The 10407-nt window shown below is 41.9% G+C and overlaps 1 protein-coding gene across 1 annotated transcript in view; it reads right to left on the bottom strand.

Annotated features, from left to right (window-relative positions):
- Window positions 1–647: 647 nt before the first annotated feature.
- Window positions 648–10407, bottom strand: part of LOC143297601 (DNA-directed RNA polymerase III subunit RPC2-like) — a 39561-nt gene continuing 29801 nt past the window's right edge. The window contains exons 21-28 of the mRNA XM_076610018.1: window positions 9937–10231; window positions 9223–9366; window positions 7527–7593; window positions 6858–6963; window positions 5800–5896; window positions 2988–3185; window positions 2415–2504; window positions 648–1419 (exon numbers count right to left, since the gene is read on the bottom strand). Coding sequence (XP_076466133.1) covers window positions 1287–1419; window positions 2415–2504; window positions 2988–3185; window positions 5800–5896; window positions 6858–6963; window positions 7527–7593; window positions 9223–9366; window positions 9937–10231 — 1130 coding nt within the window. The 3' untranslated portion in view covers window positions 648–1286. The remainder of the gene's footprint in view (window positions 1420–2414; window positions 2505–2987; window positions 3186–5799; window positions 5897–6857; window positions 6964–7526; window positions 7594–9222; window positions 9367–9936; window positions 10232–10407) is intronic.

The raw sequence follows: 10407 nt of genomic DNA, 5'->3' as shown, positions 1-10407 counted from the left end.
TCATGTATTTTACGTTATCTCTTGTGTGTGTTTGCGATCTCATGTGCTGTAGTGTGTAGTGTGTGTGTGTGTGTGTGTGTGTTTCTGGGGAGGGGGTGAGAGGTTCAGGTGTAGAAGTTTTCTGAGTGTGGTCCATTTCTATTCTTATTCTAATCATTTGCCTTGTATGTAGCTCTCATATTTGTTCAATTTTTATTATTTTGATTGCTAATTTTTTTTCTACATTTAAAAAAAAAAAATATTTGGCTCATTTCATTTTGTATTGTAGTTTTACATGTAAGTTTATATACAGGAATAAATATAAATAAATGAATAATATATATATATATATATATATATATGTATAATTATGGTTCTGTGTTTGTACAACTCTCTCTCTCTATATATATATATATATCTCCATACATTCATTTATTTTTATTTATTCCTGTACAAAATACAATATATATATATATAGTTGTATAATTATGGTTCTGTTTTTGTTGTTGTTTTGTTGTTGTTGTTCTCAGCACTTGGTATGCTCCAAGAGCTGTCAAGTGAGTGGGGTTGATACAAAAGGCAGTCATCTGCAATGCTACCCCCACTTTCCCAATCCACCCACTTCCCTGTTATCCTTTCAAAGCAGTCAATCATAACACCATCACACAAAGATTTAATGTAATTTTATTTTGTCAAGGACATATTATTTGATGAATATTCCGTGCTGTTTATATAATTCTGAATCAAGATGAACATGTGTTCACAGTTTCCAATGTTCATTCCCAACACATAATTATGTAAAACAACAAAGAACCATTTACACATACACACCCTCACACACATGCAAACACACACACACACACACACAACATACATATACTCACATATACCAACACACTTAATACTTTTGCAACTGTAAAATATCACACACACTAACACACACACACACACATTACACCATTTGTCTTAGAATGACTGCTCTGAAATGCAACACCCGCATAATACACATACACACACAAACACACACCACCAAAGTCCATCAAGTGGTGTAGTCCAAAATCCATTGGCCTGTTATCTGTGATTTCAAGATCCTGTTTCATTTAAAACTCTGATATGACACAACTAGCATCACCCAAAACCAAAGATTTCTGATTCATCTGACAGGATTTTCACAGTAAGCCAGTCTTGTTTCATGTCTCGAAATGAATTTTTCACACTGCCCACTGCCTGTGCAAGAATGCACACACACACACACACACACACACACACATACACTTCTGCAAACACATTCTGCAACACAGATGGAGCTACACTTCATTGTAGCGTTTCAGAGTGAGACGAGGCACAATGTTCATAGCTTGCAGTTCCTGGAAGAGCAGTTTGCATGCATACGGCATCTTCAAGGTGGACATCGTCTTGGAAGATTCGCAGTACTTGCACCTGCAACCGTCACAGCACACTGGTCAGTTTCAGTATCAGTTTTCTATAAAAAAAATCAAAGAGGCATTACTGTGCTTGGACAAATCCATAAATGCTATACCACATCTGCAAGGGAGATACCTGATCAGCAGCATTACCCAACATGCTATACAAATAGGCGCCTGTGAGTGCTTGTATATTGATATATATTGTGTACCTATCAGAGTGGATTTCTTCTACAATATTTTGCCAGAGGTCAGTACTCAAAAGTTGCCACGGGTTCATTTTCAGTGTGCCAGGTATGTGCTGCAAATAAGACCTCGGTTAGTCGTCTCATCCGAATGAATAGATTCTCAGTTTGATTTTCCGGTCAAACGTGGGAGAAGGGGTGAGATTGGGATTTGAACCCAGACCCTCACGAACACAGTATTGGCAGATAAGCATCTTAACCATTCTGCCACCTTCCTCCCCAAATTGGTCAACCATAGTTCAGTTACAACCACCACCATCACCTACCAGCAATTCATCAGCTGTATTGTTGTTCTGATATTTTGCTGGTTTTTTTTTGGTTTTTTTTGTTTTGTTTTTTGTTTTGTTTAAAGATTTTGTTTAGTATTCTAACAACAGTCCAAGACAGCAAAGCTTTCCTTACTACAGTCAGCAACACAAAATGAACACATGTTCATTGAAGTCTTGTGGCTATATGGGGTTTAAAAATAAACTGAATTCTTGTTTCAACTCTTAAAGTACGATTTTGAAAAAAAAAGAAGAAAAAAGGAGAATCGTCATTCAAGAAAAAACAAATACTCCATCATGAAAAGATCTGACGGACCCTTGTTTCAAGCTACTGATAACATCATAACACTTGTTAGATCCACAACAACACTAACTTGTACCATACATAAAAGTCAAAATTTGCATGCACAAACTTACCTTCAGTTTTAGGTTTTTCACAAATATCCGCGCACACACACACACACGCACACACACACACACATGCAAAGCAGAATACTGACCACCCCGAATAGCCAATGAGACCACAGTTGCCGCAGACGTCCACCACAAAGACATCACTGGACAGCATCAGACGTTCCATCAGCAGCATGCTGCAACAACAAATCCAACGGCTGTACTCCTCCACACCACAGTCAAAAGATTTAAAGATTCAAAAAGAAATTTAATCCTTTTGCCCCTTTTGGGGTGTTGAGGATACAATAACAATACATACTCATTGAATCACAACTTCAGTCCAACAATGTCTCAGAAACACACAAAAATGCACACCTACGCACACACACATGCGCGCTAATGATGATTTGCAACAAAACAAATCAAATTTAAACATACTGACAAGTATGTTTTAGATGTAACAAAAGTTACACACCCTTTCCAAGTTTTATGAATTTACTTAGATTAAGTTCTGTCTTCTTCCCAGCAATGAATAAATTGCATAAACCGAACACTGACATATGTGATTCATATTTATGCGGTATCCATTTATTTTGAATTACAGTATTTCGGGGACATTCTAAAACAAAATGAAATTCATTCCCAACAGTACCCATGTTACATTCTTTGTCCCAGCTCACCTTGCCCCGTAGCCAATCAGACAGTCCCTCTCCATCTCGCCCAATCGCAGGCCCCCGTCACGGGCACGGCCCTCTGTGGGCTGGCGCGTGAGGATGGCGCGGGGACCTTTGGCCCGGGCATGCATCTTGTCCATCACCATGTGCTTCAGCTTCTGGTAATAGATGGGCCCGAAGAAAATGTACGCCTCCAACGGTGTCCTGAACACAATGTACTGTATTAGTATTGTATTGTATCACTCTTTTTTTGTCAAAACAGATTTCTCTGTGTGAAATTCGGGCTGCTCTCCCAAGGGAGAGCACGTCACTATCACTGAAGGCGCCACCTTTTTTTTTTTTTTTTTCCCTGCCTGCAATTTTATGTTTTCCTATTGATGTAGATTTTTTTCTACAGGGTTTTGCCAGGGACAACCCTTTTGTTGCCGTGGGTTCTTTTACATGTGCACATGGAACCTCGGTTTATCATCTCATCCGAATGATTAGCGTCCAGACCACCACTCAAGGTCTAGTGGAGGGGGAGATAATACTGGCGACTGTGGGATGTGAACCAGTGTGCTAAGATTCTCTCGCTTCCTTAGTGGATGCGTTACCTCCAGACCATTATTCCACTCCATGTAACACACAGAACCATGTTAAGCGTAATGATGGCAGCTGTTGGAGTCTAAGAGCAGGGCACTGGGGGGGATATGATAATGGTAAGGATGATAATGGCACTGCGGGAATGATAACGTAACAATGATAATGACACTGGGGGGAATAATTACATAAACAATGACAACAGCACAGAAGGGATGATGATAACAATAATGATGATACTGGAGAAATAACAATGATGAGGGTTCAGAAGGGATGACTATGATAACAATGGTAAGGGTACAGAAGGGCTGAATCATAACAATAATAATAATAATAATGGATACTTATATAGCACACTATCCAGAAATTTTCTCTAGGTGCTTTACAAAAACGCTTTTGATAACATAAAACATTACATCAATGTTACATACACACACACCAAAATGTGACTACACACACACACACACACACACACACACACACACACCATGCTAACAATGATGATGATACGGAGAAAAGATTGTATCAACCATGATCAGAGTGCTTGTGTTGTACACAGAGCACTTTCCCTTCAGCAATCTTTGTGAACAGACTATGTACCATGTGATATTCTTTGTGAAAAGACTACTTACCCTGTGGCATTTTATGTAAACAGACTACTTACCCTGTGGCATTTTATGTAAACAGACTACTTACCCTGTAACATTCTATGTGAACAGACTACTTACCATGTGGCATTCTATGTGAACAGACTACTTACCATGTGGCATTTTATATGAACAGACTACTTACCCTGTGGCATTTTATGTAAACAGACCACTTACCCGGTGGCATTCTATGTGAACAGACTACTTACCATGTGGCATTTTATGTGAACAGACTACTTACCCTGTGTCATTTTATGTGAACAGGCCACTTACCCTGTGGCATTCTATGTGAACAGACCATTTACCCTGTGGCATTTTAAGTGAACAGATCACTTACCCTGTGGCATTCTATGTGAAGAGACTACTTACCATGTGACATTCTCTTTTACCATGTGGCATTCTATGTGAAGAGACCACTTACCCTGTGGCATTCTATGTCAACAGACCATTTACCCTGTGGCATTTTATGTGAACAGACCATTTACCCTGTGGCATTTTAAGTGAACAGATCACTTACCTGTGGCATACCAGACCACCTACCCTATGGCATTCTATGTGAACAGACCACTTACCCTGTGGCATTTTATGTGAACAGACCACTTACCCTGTGGCATTCTATGTGAACAGACCACTTACCCTGTGGCATTTTATATGAATAGATTACTTACCTTATGACATTTTATGTGAACAGACTACTTACCATGTGGCATTCTATGTGAACAGACCACTTACCGTGTGGCATTCTATGTGAACAGACCACTTACCATGTGGCATTTTATGTGAACAGACTACTTACCATGTGGCATTTTATGTGAACAGACTACTTACCCTGTGACATTCTATGTGAAGAGACAACTTACCCTGTGGCATTCCAAGTAGAAAGGACCCCTTTAACTGTTAGATTTGTGAAACAGACCACTTGACCCAAGGCATTCTAGATAAGCTACCCTGTGGCATTCTATGTGAACAGAGAATTTACCCTGTGGCATTCTATGTGAACAGAACACTTACCCTGTGGCATTCTATGTGAACAGTACACTTACTCTGCGGCATTCTATGTGAGCTACCCTGTGACGTTCTGTATGAATAGAACACTTACCCTGTGGCATTCTATGTGAACTATGCTGTGACATTCTATGTGAACAGAACACTTACCCTGTGGCATTCTATGTCAACAGAGCACTTACCCTGTGGCATTCTATTTGAACAGAACACTTACCCTGTGGCATTCTATGTGAACTACCCTGTGGCATTCTGTATGAACAGAACACTTACCCCGAGCCCGTGACATTCTATGCAAATAGAACACTTACCCTGTGGCATTCTATGTGAACAGAACACTTACCCTGTGGCATTCTATGTGAACTACCCTGTTGCATTCTGTATGAATAGAACACTTACCCGTGGCATTCTATGTGAACAGAACACTTACCCTGTGGCATTCTATTTGAACAGAACACTTAACCTGTGACATTCTATGTGAACAGAACACTTACCCTGTGGCATTCTATCTGAACAAAACACTTACCCTGTGGCATTCTATGTGAACAGAACACTTACCCTGTGGCATTCTATGTGAACAGACCACTTACCCCCAGGTGCCTGACGACATGTAGTCCTTGCCCATGTAGCTGAAGCCCTTGTTGATGAGGATCTGAGACACGTCCTCCATCTTTTCCCCACCAAACGCTGCAACAACAAGGCTAAAGTTCACAGTTACTGCTGGTTTAGGGCCATCACACCATCTGTCACACACACACACACACACACACACACACACACACACACACACATACACACACACTTGCAAGTTGCATCACTGGGTCACTGGCATCTCTGTACAGCTTTTTCTTAACATAATTTTGGGCCGTCACTCTTTAATGCATGTATTGTTTTTGGGCCATCACTCATAGATTCATGATAACTATTGATTTTAGGCCAATGCCCATAAAATCATGTTTACTATTGGTAAATTCATGTTTATTACTGGTTTAGGGCCATCACTCTTAAATTCATGCTTACTACTGGTTTAGCCGCCACCATTCTTAGATTCATGCTTACTACTGGTTAAGGGCCATCACTGTCAAATTCATGTTTACTCTTGGATTAAGGCCATCCCTCTCAAATTCATTTTTACTACTGGTTTAGGGCCATCATTCTTAAATTCACGTTTACAACTGTTTTATGGCCATCGCTTTCAATAATTCATGTTTACTATTGGATAAGGGCCATCACTGTCAAATTCATGTTTAGTATTAGTGTAAGGCCATCACTATCAAATTCATGTTTACTAATGGTTTAGGGCCATCACTCTTAAATTCATGTTTACTACTGCTTGCAGGCCCACCACTCACTCAACTCACTGAACCGTGCAACCCAAGCGTAACTCAAGCACCTTTGAACCATTTGATAAACCTGCTCCCAAGCAACCTGCACTTGGGCACTCCTCATATGTCGAAGTTCGTTTCATTTCAACAGTTTCCATCTTCCTACATACCCACAAACTACAAGAAAAGGAAACCAACTTCTACAGTATTTATGGCTGTGTCCATACGTGTCAGCTTGGGAGGTGAAACGTGACCAATGTCTGTACATTTTCTGCATTTTCCAGCACTAATACAACCAAACATCAGGACAGAAAATACCTCACCTGTGCCGTATTTGAACTGTCCCTCCATGACGCCAGCCTTGCCAGACAACAACTCCATCAGCTTGCCCACCGTCATACGGGACGGAAACCCATGCGGGTTCATCACCTGTCTCACACACACACACACATGCGCGCGCACACACACACATGCACACACGCGTGCATGCACACACACACACATGCATGCACACGCACAAACACAAATGCACTTGCATTACTGAGTCACTGGCATCTCTCTGTACAGACTTTCTACTGGACTATATGTACTGCACAGCCACAATCATCTTCATTGTTATTCTTAGTCCCTTTTACTTGACTTGTTTGTGTGGTGGTGGGGCAGGGAGGGCGGGGGGAGTGCGGGGGAGCTTGCTTGTGGTGTGTGTGTGTGTGTGTGTGTGTGTGCGTGCGCGTGTGCGTGCGTGAGTGCATGCATGTGTGCGTGCATGCTTGCGTGCATGCTTGCATGCATGCATGCGTGCGCGCATGTGCGTGCATGCATGTGTGTATGTGTGTGTCTGTGAACAGTTTTCAGAATAAAGAACAATCAGCATGCTGAAACAAATAGAAGTAACAAAAAAGTAAAAGAAATTTCAACACAAAAAACACCCTTTCTATGGTGTTTGTTTAATCCCTCTCTGTACATCATCTCGTGCAGTCACAGGTACTCACAATGTCAGGAACAAGGCCAGAGTCAGTGAAGTGCATGTCCTCCTGGGGTACCACCAGACCAACCACCCTGAAACACAACACATCATACCCTGTTATGGTTTGTGTCATGAGGTATCATACCCTGTTATGGTTCGTGTCATGAGGTATCATACCCTGTTATGGTTTGTGTCATGAGGTATCATACCCTGTTATGGTTTGTGTCATGAGGTAGCATACCCTGTTATGGTTTGTGTCATGAGGTAGCATACCCTGTTATGGTTCATGTCATGAGGTATCATACCCTGTTATGGTTTGTGTCATGAGGTAGCATACCCTGTTATGGTTTGTGTCATGAGGTAGCATACCCTGTTATGGTTCATGTCATGAGGTATCATACCCTGTTATGGTTTGTGTCATGAGGTATCATACCCTGTTATGGTTCGTGTCATGAGGTATCATACCCTGTTATGGTTCATGTCATGAGGTATCAATCATACCCTGTTATGGTTTGTATCATGAGGTATCATACCCCGTTATGGTTCATGTCATGAGGTATCATACCCTGTTATGGTTCGTGTCATGAGGTATCAATCATACCCTGTTATGGTTTGTATCATGAGGTATCATACCCCGTTATGGTTGGTGTCACAACATATACCCCTTCATTGTTTGTGTCAGGACATATCACGCCCTGTTATGGTTTGTCACAATATGTATCCCTTTATGGCTTGTGTCACGACATATCACACCCCGTTATGGTTAGTGTCATGACATATCATACTCCACTATGGTTTGTGTCATGACATATCATACCCAGCTATGGTTTGCGTCACAACAAAAACCCCGTTATGGTTTGTGTCACGACATATCATACCCTGCTATGGTTTGTGTCACGACATATCAGACCCGGTTATGGTTTGTGTCACGACATATCATACCCCGTTATGGTTTTGTGTCACGACCTATCATATCCTGTTATAGTTTGTGTCACAATGTATCATACCCCGTTACAGTTTGTGTCATGACATATCATACCCCAATATGGTTTTGTGGCATGACCTATCATATCCTGTTATAGTTTGTGTCATGACATATCATACCCTGTTACGGTTTGTGTCACGACATATCATACCCCGTTATGCTTTGTGTCATAACGTATCATACCCTATCATGCTATGTGTCACAACGTATCATACCCTATCATGCTATGTGTCACAACGTATCATACCCTATCATGCTTTGTGTCACAATATATCACACCCTGTCATGCTTTGCCACAATATATCAATTTTTTTCATACCCTGTCATACTATGTGTCACAACATGCAATACCCCATCATAACCTTTCTGTCGCATGAATTACACAGAGCACATGAACGAAAAACAAATGTTCACGATGTTCCTCACCCAGACACCTCAATTCCCAATTGCCAAATTGCCAAGCAACTAGAAAAAAAAAAGGAAAAAAAAAAAAGAAACAGAAACAGACAGATAAATAACTACTACTACCACCACTACAACAACTACTAATGATAACGAATAAAGAAAGAAAACAGAAAAAAAAATAGGGAGAAAGAGGAGAAAGAAAATCAGTAGCAGGAGTAAAACAGTTGATTCCAAAGCACAGTCTCTGTCCCCGCTCACCCATCCATCCCCCTGCAAAAAAAAAAAAAAAAAAAAAAGACTAAAAACACCTCCCCCACTCCTCTCTACTCACCCTTTCTGTCCATGGCGACTGGAGAACTTGTCCCCTATCTCTGGGATTCGTGTCTGACGGAGGAGAACTTTGATGATGAAAGCTTCATCGGGGTTTTCCGCAATCATCACCTGCTCTGCGTACGATGCCTCCAAGCCCTTGTACCTGCACGTCAGTCAGTGTCCTGTTGATACAGTGTGAACTCACGGAACACTATAATGTACAGATACCACACAGACACTAAAACTCATGACATCCTGTACACAGATACCACACACACACTGAACTCAACTCATGATATACAGCACACATATACCACACAGACACTGAAACTCTTGACATACAACACACAGACAACTCACAGACACTGAAACTCCTGACACACAACTCACCTATATCAAACAGACACAGACACTCCTGATGTACAGTACACAGATACCACACAGACACTGAAATCTGACATACTGCACACAGTGACAAATATTACACAGACACTGAACCCAAGACACAGCATACAAAGACACAACACAGACACTAATCTCAGAAAACACACACACACGTAAACACACACACACACGCACACACGTGTATTCACACAAACAACATGCACACACACATAAACACACACACGAAACACACAACAAAACACAAAACTAAAAAAAAAAAAAAAAAAAAAAAAAACACCCTCAAGAAGAACAAACCCCCGCCCCCACACCCCCATCCCCCCCGACTCACGACACAGGCACTTCCTGGTACTGCACACTGTCCTGCTGGGTGACGCCCTTGACGGCCTCCATGGGGTTGGGGTCTGACTTGGTGACGGTGGGCATGGCCTTGTTCACCAGGGTCTGCCGGTTCTCCACCCGCTCCCCGGCCCCGATGATCCCGTCCGTGTCCAGGGCCTCGTGCTTCCAGATGTTCTTCCCTGTGCGCCCGTCCACCATGGGCCCCATCACCTTGTCAAAGGTCTGGTTGGCGTAGCGCTTGATCACCACCGTGTTCTTGCGGTACACGTGGCAGCGGCCAAAGCCTGCAACAAACCCGTGGGCGAATCAAATTAGGGTGCTTGTGAGTAGATCCTTGCCGACCACTATGGAAGGCTACCGGCAAAAACCTGCAAACCTTTGGATGAATCTTCTTCTTCTCCTTTGTTCGTGGGCTGCAACTCTCACGTTCACTCATACGTACACAAGTGGGCGTTTACGT

The sequence above is a fragment of the Babylonia areolata genome, chromosome 23 (genome assembly GCF_041734735.1).
Source record: "Babylonia areolata isolate BAREFJ2019XMU chromosome 23, ASM4173473v1, whole genome shotgun sequence".
Lineage (NCBI taxonomy): Eukaryota > Metazoa > Mollusca > Gastropoda > Neogastropoda > Buccinidae > Babylonia > Babylonia areolata.
The sequence above is the reverse complement of the archived record's forward strand: the minus strand, read 5'-3'. Positions and strand labels throughout refer to the sequence as shown.